At 34.2% G+C, this 18,883-nt stretch overlaps 1 protein-coding gene across 2 annotated transcripts in view; it reads left to right on the forward strand.

Moving 5' to 3' along the window:
- Positions 1-18,883, forward strand: part of LOC117108760 (long-chain-fatty-acid--CoA ligase 5-like) — a 34,206-nt gene that overhangs the window by 2,699 nt on the left and 12,624 nt on the right. Inside the window, exons 1-11 of one of the 2 annotated variants that reach the window (XM_033250904.1) lie at positions 488-636; positions 1,598-1,776; positions 2,419-2,548; positions 5,553-5,620; positions 7,591-7,692; positions 9,459-9,558; positions 10,676-10,884; positions 11,929-11,980; positions 16,464-16,537; positions 17,007-17,084; positions 17,241-17,375. In XM_033250904.1, the coding sequence (XP_033106795.1) occupies positions 1,630-1,776; positions 2,419-2,548; positions 5,553-5,620; positions 7,591-7,692; positions 9,459-9,558; positions 10,676-10,884; positions 11,929-11,980; positions 16,464-16,537; positions 17,007-17,084; positions 17,241-17,375 (1,095 nt within the window). In that variant the 5' untranslated portion in view covers positions 488-636; positions 1,598-1,629. Of the gene's footprint in view, positions 1-487; positions 637-1,597; positions 1,777-2,418; positions 2,549-5,552; positions 5,621-7,590; positions 7,693-9,458; positions 9,559-10,675; positions 10,885-11,928; positions 11,981-16,463; positions 16,538-17,006; positions 17,085-17,240; positions 17,376-18,883 lie in introns of those variants that run through there. The other variant, XM_033250903.1, reaches the window with a different exon arrangement.

Below are 18,883 nucleotides of genomic sequence, written 5' to 3' on the forward strand. Positions count from 1 at the left end.
ACTCAAGACTTCTCTTTTCGGGACCGAGTCTTTTTTCATTGCATGTTATTATTCTCATTTTTTCTTTTCTTTTATGATATTGTATATTGTTTTTGTAACTCATACCAATGAAAGAAAATAAATGTTAGTATGAATGAATGAATGAATGAATGAAAGTCTTATTTAATCGATTATAGTCTAATATGTGAATTTTTTTTTTTCTCCCGGACAAAATGTTTTTTATTTTTTTTAATTTTAATACTGGTTGGGGAGCTCTCTCCACCGCGCAAATCCCCTCTCCACTGCTCCGCTGGCGCCCACCCCTGCATAAAAGGAGAGGGATGTGATACATTTTATTCTTTCTATTTGCAGTCGAATAACTTGCTTGTAAGTGCAGGATGAGCGGGTAATTCGTTTTTTATGGGAATGAACCCTTTTCACGCTCTAGGTTGGAAAGTTGTACTTTTTTCAGCTTTTGTTCAACTTGAGAACCCGACCACATGCTACCCGCACGCGTGGTGCATTAATAAAAAGTAGGTCAACAATTACATTTAACAGCTCATGTGTGGTGGTGGTATCAGGCTTTGCACGCCGTGCTTAGCAAATCGCGAGATATTATATCTACATCCGCATGTGTTTTATGAGACAGACAATAAAGTAAGTTCTTCGTTTATTTGTGGTAAATTATAATTATCTTGATCATTAATCAGTATTACCGCACCGATAAGTCGATGCTCCAACCATCTCCAACCTGCAAGATAACATTGCTCGTCTAACGGATTATAGTATAGGTATAATGTACTTATCGGAATCGTAAGCCTGGGAAATACTATACTGTAACCGGTCTAGCGACCAGATGTGGTGCTTTCCATTCCCCGGCACGCGATGGGTTATGGATAAGTGATTTTTTTCCTTTACTGATATTATTTATACCAGTACAGTACATTACACTTTGGCCTACAAACTACTACTGTATATTTTAGCCTAGGTTTAAGTTCGCACTAGATTTTAGCGAATCGGCAATAAAATATAATAGGTAAACAATATTTGTTATTGTTATGAAAAATGTTCTGGTTTCTGAAGGCATAGTATACAGTAATTTGTTCATAATTGCTTGTTTTTCAAATCTTCATTCATTTATTGTGTGTATTTCATCAGGGTTCTGGCCTAATAATACAGTAGGCTTACATTAGTGCTAATAACACAGCGCCATACGTACCTGATACTATTGGTGACAAATCTTCTTTGTTAGGACACAAACAGCGGCTGTGCCAGAAATTTGCCGACAAGGAGTCTGACATGTCCAACGGAGGGGTCTGAGCCAAGGGGTCGACGGCACAAAATTTTTTATCCTACGATGCAGTCGTGCTTCGCACGACAGGGGTCCAGGCCTGTCCGACGGGTGCAAATGCCCACCCTTCACAATTTTACAGATACCTCTACAATCATAGGAGTCTCAAGTCTCCCCATGCTGGAAGTCGGAACAGACTCAATCATCATGCACCCTGTCGAGCAGCTTAGACCACCTACCCCTCAACCATTGGGCATTTAAATCAAAGCACCACCACTGGTCCCTATGCAAATAAAATAAACTTTGTTAACATTTAACCTTTTGTAGCTTTGCCTCTACTCAGTGAGGAAGTATCAGTTATGGATGATGTATGGGATGCACTGACTTATAAACTACTTGTTTATGGTGCAGCAACTGTTGCCATAGGAACCACTATTTACCTTGTTGTTCAGAAAAGACACTTTACATCGCCTGGTAGTCTTCAGAAACAATCAGTTTTGCTTCCTGTAAGTATGTACAATATCATTCATTTGTGAGAAGAATTTCATTTACGTGACAGTAAAGAGAAACTTGAACTTGAAGGCATCGATCCTCCAATTCATCTTTATCATCATATTCATTGTCAACATCATTGTCATCAATTATCTAAATAGTCATTTTTATAAAATATCAATTTCTAATCAATATTATCACCATCACCGTCATCATCACCCTATCATCCATATTTTCATTCTTATTTTCATCATCCTGATCATTTATCAGGTCATTTATCGTTACCGTCATTATGGTAGAGTACACCTACATCATTATGATGTTCATCCTCAACATTCTCATCAACATCATTGTCATCAGCTTTTATCATTCCCAGACTCACCAGGGGTGGATCCAGAGATGTCCGAATGGGGTGGGGACGAAAGTGGGGCCGATCGAGACAACACTACCCTAGGTGCCCGAAAATAACCTCTGAGGCGTTTTGGGTGATCATATTATTACTTTTTCTTTCTTTCTTTTTTACATTTTTTTTTAAAAGGAGGGGGAACGGGGCTGGTTTGCCCCCCCCCCCCACAAATCTTCACCTGCTCATCGCCCTAATGTCATTACAGTTGGTAAATTCTGAATCAATGTTTATTCTGTAATTATTTTCCCAGGGCGATGAACGGATTCATATCTCTCCATTCACAAAAATCAGAGAGGATGGCACTCCGGATCTACTTTCTTACACCTATGAAGATGGCAGAACACTTTACCAAGCATTTGTCCGTGGATTGGCACAAAGTAGTAAGTATGCATAGTAAATATATCTGAGGTTATTGTAGTTATTTGTTATTTTTTGGTTGGTTTGCTCTGTCTCTCAGCAGTACTGATAAAGAGCACCTGGATCTATACTCTTGGACAAATCCAAAAGGAGGGATTTTGGAGTGATTATGTCACTTTACAAATGGTAGCATGAATTTATTGTTTGTTATATCAAGTGAGCATATTATTAAGATCATGAACAACTACAATAAATCATGCTTTGTTCAAATTTTGTTTTTTACCTGTGAGTAATGTTTGAATTGATTCTTATAAATGTGTACTGCCCGGTGGTAATTAAGTAGACGTCTATTTGCCGTCGACTTTTCGTTGGTGATTATCTTTCAGTAATCAGCATATCGACGGTATATCGACGGCGCAACGACGGAACTTACCCTATAATCACTTAGCTTGTTATCTTTTTTCGAACAATGAACATTAACAATCAACAGTTTATTTCTATGTAAATCTAAACTATGTTATCGCTAAATAAAGTATCGCTAAATAAGCTGACAATGATAAGTCACCGCTTAGTGTCAATTGATTGTTTGTTTTTCTGTATTCGCACACATGCTCAGAAGGTACTGCTAATAGTAACCCTTGTAGTAGTGGTAGGCCGAGCGAGTAGTACTAGTAGTAGTCAGCTACTTTTCTAGTGTACTATGAAATAATTACATACTACTGGCTAAGCCAGCACTTAAGAAAAAAAAAACCAGAAATTCTATGAGAAAAGCCTACCTCCTTGTCTGGTGAATCAATTAATTTTATCCATGGTTTGAGCTTTCAAATAATTCACGGGTTTCTATCTTTATCATTAAGATAAAGTTCCGATGGCCTATCAAGCAGCCCACCACAAAACTACGCAGCTGCAGCATCTCACATCATCTCAAATCATCATTAAATGTATATCCATGCGCGCACTACGCCAGCCACAATGCATTATTAAAAAAAAAAAGAGCTCCGCCTCCACGACGTACAGGATGTGTATTGTACTTGTTATGGAAAAAAGCAAATAAAATGTAATGAATGATTTAAATGTGATAATTAATTATTACACTTAGCCTGAATTAAATCATGGTTCATGCATGGCAGTAACTAATTCCGCCATGATTCATGACGTACAGATTTTTCCTTGATTATTTTTCTTTTCATCAATTTACTATACTTTATGCCTACTTATAGATGTGTTTGTTTTGGATGTAGTATTGTACACAAGTGAAATTCAAGCAGCATGTAACAAATGAATTGTGTGTATAATTAGCATAACAATTTTACATACACAAAACCCTTTGATTGCATTTTCTGCATGAACCTACAGTTGCCAACAGACTGTATTATACTTTGCTTTGCCATCCACCATATTGTATATCATTGTTCGTATACTGTCTGTGTTTAGCAATTATTAAATAAAATTCAATATTTGAATTTCCTTGTAAATGTTTTTAACATTTAACTGAAAATATTTAAATTTCCAATTAACACACACACATACTGTATTATTGTTTATTTAATTGTAGGCCAGACCCTTAATTTTGCTGGTATTGTAATCAATTTAAAGATTTTAGTAGTAAAATATCTGGATGATAGCAAAAATTGCATTTCATAGAAATTTAATTACTTGCATTAAAATAAGCATTTTTAAAGGTTTTCCAGATTTCACTACACACATCTTAATTATATTGGATTGGATTTATTCGGTGTAAACACCAAGGATAGCCCACGAAAGTCTAGAAGAAGTGAGGTCCTTCTGTTGGTGATTGGGAAGTACACCGGGAGACAATCCCCTACTCTTTTCCAAAGAGTGTACTGCATTCTTTAACATGCACATGGGCCATAAATGCACAAGGGACCAACGGCTTAAACGTCTTATCCGAAAGACGGTGCGCTATTGTAACTTGCATTTCAGCCCTCTAGCTGAAACACAAGGAGAGGCAGCGATGGGAATTGAATCGGGGACCTAGAGATCTCCACGGTTCAGCGCACACACAGCGGCTACCACCAGATTAGCCGACTGAGCTAAGCTGTTTAATGCCCAGTATCAATTGAAAATGCTCATACCCCAAACATTTAACGAGAAAAAAATTACAGTAAAAAAACATTAATAGATGCAGTGGGTGATAAGTATAAAGAGTATAAGCCCACAACCCACAGCATCCTAAGTGAAGGAATTGTAAAACTTAATTTTAAAAAGTATAAATGGAAATATTTCCAAAAAAAAAAAAAAAAAAAAAAAAAACAACTTTCATACATCTAACTGAATATTTCATTACAATGGTAGATAGAGTGTCTTGCCCAAGGACACAAGCGACTTGGACAGTGAGAGTTTCGAACCCCCGACCTCAAGGTTAGGAGTTCAAGCCACAACAATGGATGGTATGGTATGCATATTGTGGCGGATGGTATGCATATTGTGTTAAAACCTTCAGTCCGTTTGATAAGTTGTCGTGCGAGTATGTCCTCTTTGTATTGAATTTTTCTATACAGATTCAATGATGTGTTTACTGTGTGAGGTCATGGAGATATAAAATGCTGCCCTAAATTTTAGACAATATGTTGATATCAAAAAATATCTTAAATTACAAAGTAGAAGAGAGCAAGTGCTGCCACCACAAATGTGAATTTGGTATAAAGAGTAAAAGTTTATAATGAACTGAGTAAAATAAAGACCCAGCCTGTACATGCCCTGTACATATCTCAATCAAAAAGACAGGTTTTAAACTCTACCGAGTTGAAATTTTTAATAGAGAAGCAGGCAGCTAATAGATGGGATAGGTTCATCACTGATATGCTTATGGAACATTGGCCTAAGCTGTATGGTGGAGGCCGATTGAGTTGATCATCCAGAGGGTGTAGCAAAGCCATGTGGTACACACAGGAATAACAGCATTCCTATTGTCTCTTTCGAAAACAGCGAGAGCGGTTTGTGTCCTTTGCCAAAATTCAGTATATAAATGTTATACTGAATTCTGTTTCTGCTCTTTTTGAACAGATAATGGACCATGTCTTGGTTGGAGACCTGGGCCAACAGAGTCTTACAATTGGTTGTCCTATCAGGAGGTAAGTGGTTTTTTTAAGCCAAGGATTAAGCCGACTGTGAAGTGAATAAAGCTTTGTAGTACTTTACTACTGTTAATCAAATTATTTCACTGCTGAGAAGTGGAATGCATACCATTCAATTATTTTTCAAAGGACAACTTGGATTTCAATTGCTTGAATTTGTTTTTGAATAGGAAGTGAAACCAAAAGTATCATTGTAGCTCAAAAATAACTATTAGCTACATAGATTTAAGATAATGGTAGAGATGTAGATTTTGAAGAATGTAAATAATCAAAGTGATAGTTCATCAAGGTATCTTTATTGAAATTATCATAGTAGCACATAGCTGAATTGAGATAATAGAGTACTGTATATCAAAATATGAATAAAATAATTATGTGGTATATAATTCGCATAGAAAAATTCTAAATTTTTCCTTCCTACTGTAAAACTTTAATATTTGTAAAATAATCAACTTAATAATTTAATGATAATTAATGCCAAAAATAATAATATTAATTATAATAATATTTAGATCTACTTTGGTATTTTTTTATGATTTGTTTTATTTTGTTTTTTGTTTTTTATCTTTAGCATTTTCCTGTTTTGTATTTACTTTGTTGTTTTTTATTTGTGATGTTATCCCAGCTAACAATATTATGTTTGTAGAACTATATGTACGTACTTATAACCTAATTTCACAATGTCACAACTTTTGAACGTTCTTACAACATTGTGTGAACATTATTTTGTGACATACCAAACCACATCATTTGCGAACATTATAAGAACGTTTTGTGTTTGCTGGGATGATCGTGATTTTGATGTTGTGTATATATATTTTGATGCTGTTTGTAATTGTTTTATATTTTTATACCTGAACAAATAAAGAAATTAATTTATAAAAGAACTTCATTAAAAGCACAAAAGCAAATATTTTAAAAACTTGAAATGAACAAAGAGCTATTTAATTTACAGTTAGTAATTGAAGACTTAAGCCCCTCTCCCACCTAGGTTGATTTCATCCAAGAGTTGTACGAGTTCAATGAGTTAAAAATTTGTAATTTAATTGCTTGGGAAAGGACCTCTATACGAGCTTACTACTTGTTAGCTACAAGAGAAGTACAACCTATACGGAGTTGGTTATGAGTTATATACGAATTATGCCGAGTGAAGCACTGAGTTTACTACAAGCTTTACAATTAGATTATTACGAGTGTAACAAGTTTGTACCGAATTAGATACAAGTTAGGTACGAGCATTTTGACCAAATGTTCCTGGTGATTGTAACCAACTCTGTGTGCTCGTACTTAACTCATACTCATTTCGGGGTGCTCGCATCAAACTTGTGGATTACAAAACTGCCAACGAGTATCCCGAGTAGTGTACGAGTTAGGTAGGAGTACCCCGAGTACTCAACAAATTACCTACGAGTCTTTCGAGTTTAATACAAGTTGTCTACTTGTAGCACTAATTTTGAACATGTTCAAAATTAGCGCCACAATTTCAAGGCTGCTACGAGTGAGTAAGAGTTCTCCCGGAGCTTCCTGAATCGTCCTACAAGTTTTTCCGAGTTTGCCAAGTTAGCAACTTGGCAAACTCTTCTAACTCCTATGCTGAAAAATCCCCTAGTAAGAGAAAAGCTTTAGAAAAATGTAGCTAGACCTACAGTAGCAAGAGCTTGTGCCTTAAATAAATTTGTTAGTCAAAACAGTGTTCCCACTTTATTTGTTTTTCAGGAATTATTGTAAATTTGTTTTTAAAGTAGCCTTCATAATGTGTATGTATTCTATTAATGTACATAATAACAACACTTCATAATTCAACTTGTGTTCAAAGCAATTTATAAAACATTGTTTACAATACACAGTACCTGCACTATACAAAAACAATTTAAGATAGTTTCTATGTAACAAACGATTTGATACAAATTATTTCACTATTGATTCTTTTCATAATATTTTTATATTAAATGCTATTTTATTTTCAGGTGCTAGACCGTGCATTTGCTGTAGGCTCAGCAATAGTTGAGAAGGGGTATGCCTCCGGTCAGAGTACATATATCGGTATTTATTCCAACAACAGACCAGAGGTGAGTTATCTTTTACCATTGCTGCTTGGTTGGCAGATCCAAAAACCAAATGGTGAAGATAGATAACAAGACTAGATTGTGAATATAAAATTTCTATTTCTGTCACCCACTTTCAGGTCTCAAAACAACAAAAAAAAAACCTCATGGAGAAAATTTTACCTTCAAAATCAAAGTGCCTAAAAACAACCAAGAAAGTTTTAAAAAGATGTTTACATGCTTGTAAACTTCTGTCCTAGGAAAACTATATATATATATTACTATAAAATAATTTTAAGTACTATAAATTTCATTTTTAATATAAATGCATTAAGCAAAACTTTGGGTTTAATTCTGCTGTTTTGATAAAAAAAAAAAAAGTTGTATCTGACCATCACTGATTTAAGGCAAGTTGAATAAATAAGGTATGAAAGTTGACACAAATTATGTTTACACCTTTGGTGTGAAATAAATCCTTATAAGTACTGTACGAGAACTTGTGGTTAAGTGGTTGCTGAAAAGGAAATTGTAGTGATGGTTTTAATTCTTAAATACATCCAACAGGAAGTTCAAGAATAGATTCTAATAATTTTTTTCTTCTAATTCATTAAAGTTAACCTTGAATGAGTCCGATATGTGGTCAGGTGGGATGGCATCTGCTCCTAAGCTATGGAATTGATGGGGCCACGGATTTTTTTATGGCACAGTTCCAATAGTATGGAAATGTTAAACTTTAAAGTGCATATGCTTATTTATATATGGACAAACAACCTGATGGTTTTAGAATTGGCATAAAATCTGTAAGGTCAAATCATTTCTTATAAATGTTTCTCTTCCAAATCATCTAAAAGGGCTAGATCTTCTTTTTTCCCTTTCAGATACCTCAAACAAAACACATGCATCTCAGTTTTTGTCTTTAGGAGCAATTTTCTCTAAATTATAAAATACAATTATATTTTCTGATAACCGATATTATCTGTTTTGCAGGAAGGATTGATTTAATAAATTATTATTTCAACATTTGTTGGATAATGTACATTATATACATTTTTTTTTTCCAAAGCAGTAAGGAAGAATTTGAAATATTAATTAAAAGTAAAAAACTTAAAGCGAAGCCATTAATTTTAAAAAAGGGTGGGAGAAGTGTTAACACATCTGCGAGCAGTGATGCATAGCATTTAGCGTTGTGCAAATATACTCCATTAAGAGGTTATTGGATGAGGTTGTGCAGGGTACCAGAAGATGAAAAAAAAAATTATTTTTTCTGTTGCTGGTAATTGCTCTCCAGACGCTATTTCATGTCTTTACAAAGCTGTTGTCCTAACAATTCTTGAATACGGTTTACCGGCATGGGGCCCAAGAACTGCAAGTAACATAGGCCGCATTGAAAAAGTTTAAAGAAAAGAAGGGTATCTAGGAGAGTTCAGAAAACACCTCCTTGTTTTTTATAAATTGCAATTCGCTGATTCTGTGCAATATCATTTTATTAATATTTCACTTCCATAAACCCATCGCTTTTCAATTGTATATATATATTTTTTTTTTTAACTTTTTTTACATCTATTTTACTGGACCTTTTAATTTGTTGGTCTTTGAATTGTATTTTATTGAAGTTGTAAATATCTGAATTTTAACTACGTAATCTGTTGTTTGTACAGAGGTTGCGAACACATTCGTGTTAGGGCGCATTGTTGCTGACACAACCCATGGACCGCTTGATGTCCAATAAATAAATGAAAATGAAATGAAATGATAATGATGATATATGTTTCTATTTGATCTATTTTCAGTGGGTTATTGTAGAACAAGCTTGCTTCCGATTCAACATGGTAACTGTACCACTCTATGACACATTAGGTCCTGATGCATGCGTTCATATAATTAATCAAGGTATAGTAAACATTGTGCATCCCTCTATAATATAATAATAGGATAATAGGATGTTTTGCCCTACCTGACATGTTGTTGTACTGAATACTCAGTACGTCCCCAAATGCTAGCAAATTCGCAAGTGATTTTGGTGGAAATCGAACTCACGACCTCCAGGTATCTAACCTGATGTCTTAACCACTAGACCACTGAGCTTAATAATAATAAAAAAACTTGTAATGCACCAATTCAAAGAATAATGTTTAAAGGCACAGTGTGTTTTAAGAAGCCAATCAGTTAAAGAGGTAAGTTCAGATTTAAATGTAATATGTATTGGACCTAATGGAAGAATGAATTATAATGATGATGCAGTAATAAAACTTTATTTATTCATGAAGCACAAATCAACAAATACAATGCTGTTTTTCATTATGGCTGTGAGATACCTTATTTACAATTAACAAATTACACATAAAGGTACATCATAAAAAGCAAAAGTTAAATGCAGAAATTAAATAGAATAGATACAAAATATAATTGTTAAACAGTACTGTGTGCAAAAGTCAACAAAATAGTATAAATACAGTATAAAAGTACTGTAATCTATACTTAAAAAAGGCAAAATAAACTATGGAAAAGAAGAGAAAACAGAAAATTACAAAAAGGAATGTAAAATATAAATAAAACAAGGCAAGAAAACATCAAAATAAGGATTTATACAATGTTCATACTATTAAACTTTGGTTTCATTAATTATTAGTACAAATGTGGTTTTTGAAAATAGTTAAATTGGTAGAAGACTGAGCACCAGGGCTTAATTTATTTCCATTCAATAGCACCATGATATGAGATACTTCTTTTTTTGTAATTAGTCTTAGGTTTGGGAACATATACATTTGTTTTACTTTTACGAAAGTCATAGCTGTAATCATTGAAAGAGAACAAGTATGTTAAGTGAGATGGTGCCATATTATTTAAAATTTTATAAACAAGAATATTACAATCATTAATATATTTATTTGAAATTAGAACCCAATTAAATTTACTAAGTACATTTGTACTAGGTGATTCCCAGGCTGCTTCTGTTGTATGACTCAGGTTGTCCCATTTGGCATCAATTTTTGTTTTTATCTTCAAGCTGTGATTCCTGTGGTGTTCTTGGACACGACTGAGAAAATATACAAACTTTTGGAAAAGGCAGAGGAAACACCTTCATTGAAGATAATTGTTCTGATGGTGGGTGAAGTAAGTGCAGAATTGAAATCAGCTGGTGAAAGCAAAGGAGTAGAAGTGATAAGATTTGATGGAATGTTGAAGCTTGGCCAGGAGCACCCACACAAAGAACAGGTAATGCTCATGAATTGTCCACCTAGTGCTAGGGAAATATTATACCAATCTATGTGTGAATTATATATACTATATCCTCAATGAAAGGTAAGTACAGAAATACTAAACTTAATAAAGTGGTAGATTGAGGTTAACAATGAAACATTGGATTGGATTGGATTTATTCGGTGTAAACACCAAGGATAGCCCACGAAAGTCTAGAAGAAGACTTATTTCCAGTGGGGTCCTTCTGGTGGTGATCGGGCAGTACACTGGGAGACAATCCCCTACTCTTTTCCGAAGAGTGTACTGCATTCTTTAACGTGCACATGGGCCATAATGCACATGGGATCAACGGCTTAAACGTCTCACCGAAAGACGGTGCGCTATAGTAACTTGTTTTTCAGCTCTCTAGCTGAAACACAAGGAGAGGCAGCGATGGGAACTGAACCGGGGACCATCTCCATGGTTCAGCGTACACATTTACTTTATGATGTTCGTATTAAAACAAATATTTATTATTTATTTCTTTTGTTCCTAAGCTCTATGTACACTATCAAATTTCTTTGAGCAAAAACTGTTGTATGTCCATATAAAGTCATGATTTGCCATATATATGGTAATGATGTGATATCATCATGACCTAATTTAGTCAAATACAATTACAATACAATTTGATGGTCTGAATAGGGTTTTACACAATGCTCTCTCAGAGATAAACTGCAGATTTTTACCTATTAACCTTGAACAATAGCATTCAATTGGATACTTCAAGATTAAAGTTTAAAGTTACTTAGATTTCAACTGATACTAAAGATTTTTGTTAATTTCGTCCCTGATTCTAACATGATTATTTAAATTGGCTGTTTTGCAAGAAGTTTTGAGGTAAAATTGGAGAAAACTGAATTGTGAAAAGCTGTTGGCTCATTTTGGATGAGCAACTCAAGGTTTGAGGATTTTTTTAGATTTTACCAGAAAACACCAATTGTTTCCATATTATGTAATAGGGTGGAGGGTGGTATTGGAAAGTTTGCTATTATTTCTTAAATTCTTGTTCATTTTAAGCTACCATCCCCTGAAGATGTTGCTACAGTTTGTTTCACAAGTGGTACCACAGGTGAGAGAAAGCTGATAAAAATCGGAATTGTTATTAATCAGAAATTAAATGATGTAATTAAATGTAAAAATGCAAACGTGGCAGAGGTGATTATGACATCATGCAGTACTTCTGTGATTATATTTATTATGATAATAATAATAATGGTAGACTTATATAGTGTATTATGTTGGTACTGTATAAGATTGGATTGGATTGGATTTATTCGGTGTAAACACCAAGGATAGCCCATGAAAGTCTAGATTGGTCAGTACACCGGGAGACAATCCCGGCCTACTCTTTTCTGAAGAGTGTACTGGGACCAATGGCTTAAACGTCTCATCCGAAAGACGGTGCGCTATGTAACTTTTATGTCGGCCCTCTAGCTGAAACACAAGGAGAAGCAGCGATGGGAATTGAACCGGAAACCTAGAGATCTCCACTGTTCAGCGCACACACAGTGGCTACCACTAGATTAGCCAACTGAGCTAAGCTGCTCTTTCTTAGATGATGGAAATATTTGACAATATTTTGATGGTGATGGAATAATGAAATGTAAATATGATGAATGAAACATTTAAGTGTTAAAAATTAGAATGCAGATGTCCGTGGAAGTTCATTTATAATAACAGCAATTCACATCCAAGAATAACTTAAATTTGTGGCAAACCGATCACAATTATCCAACTTACATTTGTTCGAAATTTCCTTTAACCACTGCAAAAACTTCCTGAAAGTTTAAGGTATACCTGCCAACTTTGTTAGCATTTGATGCTTGAGACAAAAAAAATTTAAATAAAATTTGTATATAGTGCCCTGTAAAAATCACAAAATAGAGCACCCTCTATGTTAATTTTTTTAATTGTAGAGGTGCAACTGCTACCAATTACTGTCATCAGTTGGTATACCATAAAGCCTTGAATTGAAGCCCAATGGTCTTAATCTTGAGAAATGAAGCCCCCTCTTCAGTTTGCAAAATTAGCCTTGAAAAGAAGCCCACGGGCTGATGCTGTATAGTTGGCTTCTTTTCAAGATAAATTTCAAAAGAAACAAAAACATGGATGCAGTAGTTTAGGTGATTTAATGCGAGTTAATACACTCCATAACACAGATTAATGTTACAGTACTAGGCCCTAGTTATTGTTTTATAGTACTAATTCCGAAAATTTACAGCATTCATTTTAAAAAGAAGCTCCCTCTTTATTTTGCAAAATTGGTCTCGAAAAGAAGCCTATCCAAAGTTTGCATAAAAAAAGAAGCGCAGGGCTTCAATTTGAGGTTTTACGGTAGCTTTATATGGCCTGTACTCGCATTTTAATGACGAATTCACTTCATTTATGTTTATGAATTTTAGGGTATGATTTACATTTATCTTTTAAATTTTTATGATGCGTGAGATAATACAACATATACGTGAGACATAAAAGTAGTTGCTCATGCACGAGAGTTGTCAGGTGTATTAAGGTATTAGTACACACCTGTCAGGCTGGTAAGATTTTTGCTTGATGTTTTGTTTGTATGTTGAATTAAAAGGTCTACCCAAAGGTGTTGTCCTCACTCATGCCTGCTTGATAGCTGACATTGCTGGTGTCTTTAGGCATATGCAGGTTAGTATGAATAAACCTATTATTATTGTTATTTTTATGTTTAATCACTTTATTCATTATTAAAAAATAGACCTATACAAATTAAAATTTATTTTTAAAAAATTGCATTGAATAAGAAGACTAGAAATGCCCAATATTTTCAATATTTTTATTGTTGTTATTTAAAGAGTACACAACAAAATGTGAATTTGTGTCATTTTGAGATAATCATCTTTTTCATAAACGAGTACTTATGCCTACACTTTCAACCCCCTTCCCCTAAAGCTTATGTTTTGTACTCTTTTAAAAATGTTTAAAATTATGGATGGCCCATAAAAGCAGCTTCATTACTGTCTCTTATACACATCTAGATGTGTATAAGAGACAGGACCTAATTTAGTCAAATACAATTACAATACAATTTGATGGTCTGAATAGGGTTTTACACAATGCTCTCTCAGAGATAAACTGCAGATTTTTACCTATTAACCTTGAACAATAGCATTCAATTGGATACTTCAAGATTAAAGTTTAAAGTTACTTAGATTTCAACTGATACTAAAGATTTTTGTTAATTTCGTCCCTGATTCTAACATGATTATTTAAATTGGCTGTTTTGCAAGAAGTTTTGAGGTAAAATTGGAGAAAACTGAATTGTGAAAAGCTGTTGGCTCATTTTGGATGAGCAACTCAAGGTTTGAGGATTTTTTTAGATTTTACCAGAAAACACCAATTGTTTCCATATTATGTAATAGGGTGGAGGGTGGTATTGGAAAGTTTGCTATTATTTCTTAAATTCTTGTTCATTTTAAGCTACCATCCCCTGAAGATGTTGCTACAGTTTGTTTCACAAGTGGTACCACAGGTGAGAGAAAGCTGATAAAAATCGGAATTGTTATTAATCAGAAATTAAATGATGTAATTAAATGTAAAAATGCATACGGTATATTATGGATATAAGAATGTCGATTTTCAAAATGACCGCCAAATTTATCGAAAATGCACATAATTGGAACTAAATAAGCAACAGATATGATGTTGGTGTCTAAACTAATTAATTTCTATACAGGCAAACAAACCAGACATATAAAATCTACTGTCACTCATGCCAGAGTGGAACATAATTCAAAAATACAGTAGGTGTTTATTTGTTTTAAAATAACCGCAAAATATACTTAAAATGTGCAAAATAAGAATAAGTATATAAACTCACCAAAAGTAGTCGTGTTTAGTATCGTTGGAAAGCTCTTCCAATGCTAAATAATGTATTGCATATATATATCGTGTATAGTATACATATATCAGAAACGGTGTAGTGTTTCATATATTGTCCCATAAAGTCCAATTATGTCTTATCATATTAAAATTTGTGTAACTCGTGAGCTCTCAGGGTGGAGGAAGGGGTGCACTCCTACTACTACCTAGCACATTACTACCAAGCCTTAAGTAACGCATGTGCTTTCTGGGCGAAGTCTGAGTCCAAATGGGCCCTGGAGAAGCCACTATTAATACTTACAGTAACACTGATACTCAGCACTCTCCTACAACGGCTTAACAATACGTAACTTTTTCTATAATTTTTACGGAAAAAAAACCAAATAGACAGAAATCCCACAAACACAATATTTGGCAGATTTATTAGAAGGGGTTCTCTCAACTATGCCCCAGAATTCCCCACTATGGAGGTTTGACCAGTTATGTAATGCCTGTGTGCTTTCTAGGGAAACGCTTACTTCCTCCATGTCCAAATGAGTCCCGGAAAGGCGATGGGCCCCTACTTACTACCACCGAGCAATCTAATAATACAACGCTTTTGACAAAATATTTTCTTTTAATTTTTTCAAAAATGTATAACCCCCGCACGGCTGCATAACTACCCTCCTTAAAATCCGCCTCCGACTTTAAACATGTCAATAAATAAAGAATAAAATACATGGTTATCCATCATAGTAGGCATATTATTAAATATTATACACAGCATGTTGAAATCGATTAAAATAATGTATACATTACAGGTCTACTAATGATTCGGAATATTCGGATGATAAATGCCTGCAACATCATCAATTAGACCTTAAAGGACGATGGTCATTTTATTCAGATTGTCCTTATTATATTTTAGAGCAACATAATTTTTGGTATCAAAGTGACACTTTATTAAAAACAATCAATGAATTTTGTTACTCAAACGTCTTTATATTGATATTTTCAAGCCTATTAGATGACCTGAAGAAAAAGTGATCCAGAAGTCGTAGGCTTAAGGCCAGCTCAGACAGCGTCGGCTGACGCAGCCCGACCCGATTTATCGTCGGGGACAGTCCTAAGCCGTCGTGAGAAATATTAAACACGTTTAATATTCTACTACGCGACTGCCCCCAACGCACACCATCGCGTCTGCGTTCAACTCACACAGACCCGACTGTCTGAGTTGGCCTTTACTGTACAACATATTATGGTGAAAGTACTAGTAGCTTATATACTCGTTCTTATTTTATGTACATTTACGTATATTTTGCGATTACAAATAAACATCTATTTTTTAATTATGTTCCATTCTGGTTTGAGTGACAGTAGTTTTTATATGTCTAGTTTGTTGCTTGTCTAGAAATTATGAGTTTAGACACCAAAATCATATCTGTAGCTTATTTAGTTCCAATTTTATGCACATTTTAGATAAATTTGGCGGCCATTTTTCAAAATGGCCACCATTTGTATACAAGGCGTAAAATCAAGTGTCAACAGGGCTTAGGGTGACCAGAAGGGATTAATTAGGATATCTGGCTATGTGGATTGCTTCTAACATTCCACTCCCCTAACTCATTTTTTTCAGATTTTTTTTCTAGTCTACTACAGTAGTAGACACCTGTCAGGCTGGTAAGATTTTTGCTTGATGTTTTGTTTGTATGTTGAATTAAAAGGTCTCCCCAAAGGTGTTGTCCTCACTCATGCCTGCTTGATAGCTGACATTGCTGGTGTCTTTAGGCATATACAGGTTAGTATGAATAAACCTATTATTATTATTATTTTTATGTTTAATCACTTTATTCATTATTAAAAAATAGATCTATACAAATTAAAATTTATTTTAAAAAATTGAATTGAATAAGAAGACCAGAAATGCCCAATATTTTCAATCTTTTTATTGTTGTTATTTAAAGAGTACACAACAAAATGTGAATTTGTGTCATTTTGAGATAATCATCTTTTTCATAAACAAGTACATATGCCTACACTTTCAACCCCCTTCCCCTAAAGCTTATGTTTTTTACTCTTTTAAAAATGTTTAAAATTATGGATGGCCCATAAAAGCAGCTTCATTATAATCATACTGTACTGTAAATAATGATTAATATTATAGTGTAAATGTTATTTGTATTGCCTTGTTTGTCACTTAATTTAGTTCATTTTCTGCATTGCTTTAAATTACTGTATTTATTTTTAGCTTATTTTTTCATATTTAGGAAAATGTTGAATTCACTACAAGCTCCAAACACTTTTCCTATCTTCCATTAGCTCACATGTTTGAAAGGGCAATACAGGTGAGATTTTTACTTTGTTTTTTTTATTTTTCATTTTGTTTTTATTACAGTATTATTACTATTTATATATATATATATAAAATATGTATGTCTTAGTAAGTACAAAGGTGTTTGAAGTTTAATATATTATTTGTTTATTTAATTTCTTTTTTTAAGGGTGTTGTGTACTTACATGGTGCACAGGTTGGTTTTTTTCAAGGGGATGTGAAGATTTTAACTCAGGACATTCAAGCCTTGAAACCCCAATTGATCCCTGCAGTGCCACGTGTTCTAAATCGGATTTATGATAGGGTAAGCTCAATTTTTTTCTCTTTTAAGTGCAATTAGAAAGTGAATTGAATAATTATGTGATATCTAGCGTAAAGCTGACTACGTTAAGCAATTAACATCTTGACGAGATTTGATTGACAGGTAAACCCACTAATCAGCGAGCGTCCTTTAGTCACGTGATCAAAAACTTTTTCTCGGACATTTTAATTTCCTTAGACAGCTGGTTTAAACGCGAAACATAGGTGAGCCTAGGCCTACAGTAGATGTCTATGCTTGGTTATAGATACCCAGATTTACACGAGCAGTGCGCATCATATGTCTATGCTTGGTTATAGATACCCAGATTTACACGAGCAGTGCGCATCAGTGACTTGGTCTTTGCCGACAGCAAGGTTGACTGAATGCGGCTTTTCCCTCTTCCTTTGGGAGCGAAATACAGAGGCTTTTACAACAATTTCCCCGCCATGTTCCATGATAGATTAACACTATGAATATATGATTTATTTGCATACCGCCTACCCTGAATTCTCTTTCTTAAAGAAGGTTGATAGCAAAGAAAATCTTCGCCAACTCGGTAAGTCTAGCTGCCATTGTCTAAGTTTTTTGTGACTTTGTGGGCGGGGCTTCGCATCCTTGTCGACATGTTAATTAGTAGAGCTCCGCATAGTACACTATAGGAAAATTATTATACGAAGGTTAGATTTAATGCTTGATAGGGAATACAGTCAATGACCTTTTCGGTCAGTCCAGACAGGTAAAAATCGTGCGATGATTTCATGACTACACTAGGCTACGGCCTAGCTAGCAGTGGGAGGAGGCGTGCCTGGCCGTAGGCCTACATCTGATTTCGTTCCTTGAGTCTTTAAAATAGGTCTGGAATATTCCTAATAAACATTCAGTTTGTTTTGTTTATGACAATCCATTGATTCAATGAATTCGTTAATTGTTCAGATTAAATATTGAATTTGAAGTAACTTTCTTCATGTTCTGATTAAGCTTGTTTTACGAAAGTATTTCAATTACAATTCAGTTCTTATCGTGGTGTGTAATGTCTTCACATATATATATATATATATAGTAGGCATCAATGTGATTGCGAGCACGTATGTTCCCAGTAAATATAATAATAATAATAGAGACATTGATAAAATCAAATGAAACAGTTTTTGTTCATTCACATTGAGAAAGTTTTGAGGACAGGACGAAATATTCGTGTGCAATAAAATATTTATGTTCCTCCAATACGTCAACCGTTTCATTTGATTTTATCAATGTCTCTATTATTATTATTATATTATATATATATATATATATAACTTAAAACTGACTATAAAATTCTCAATAAAGATAAATCTATTTGCCACCTTTTTGAAGACCCTCCCCTACTAGCCAAAAGACAATCCCCTAATTTGAAATCTATTCTCTCATCCTCTAAACTCCATAAGAATTCCCACTCTTCTGGTAACGTTAAATGTAGTAAACCCAGATGTCAAGTTTGCAATTTCATGTGCACCTCTGACACATTCACT

Source organism: Anneissia japonica, unplaced genomic scaffold, assembly GCF_011630105.1.
Source record: "Anneissia japonica isolate Jap-2015-1 unplaced genomic scaffold, ASM1163010v1 scaffold287941_len684077_cov200, whole genome shotgun sequence".
Lineage (NCBI taxonomy): Eukaryota > Metazoa > Echinodermata > Crinoidea > Comatulida > Comatulidae > Anneissia > Anneissia japonica.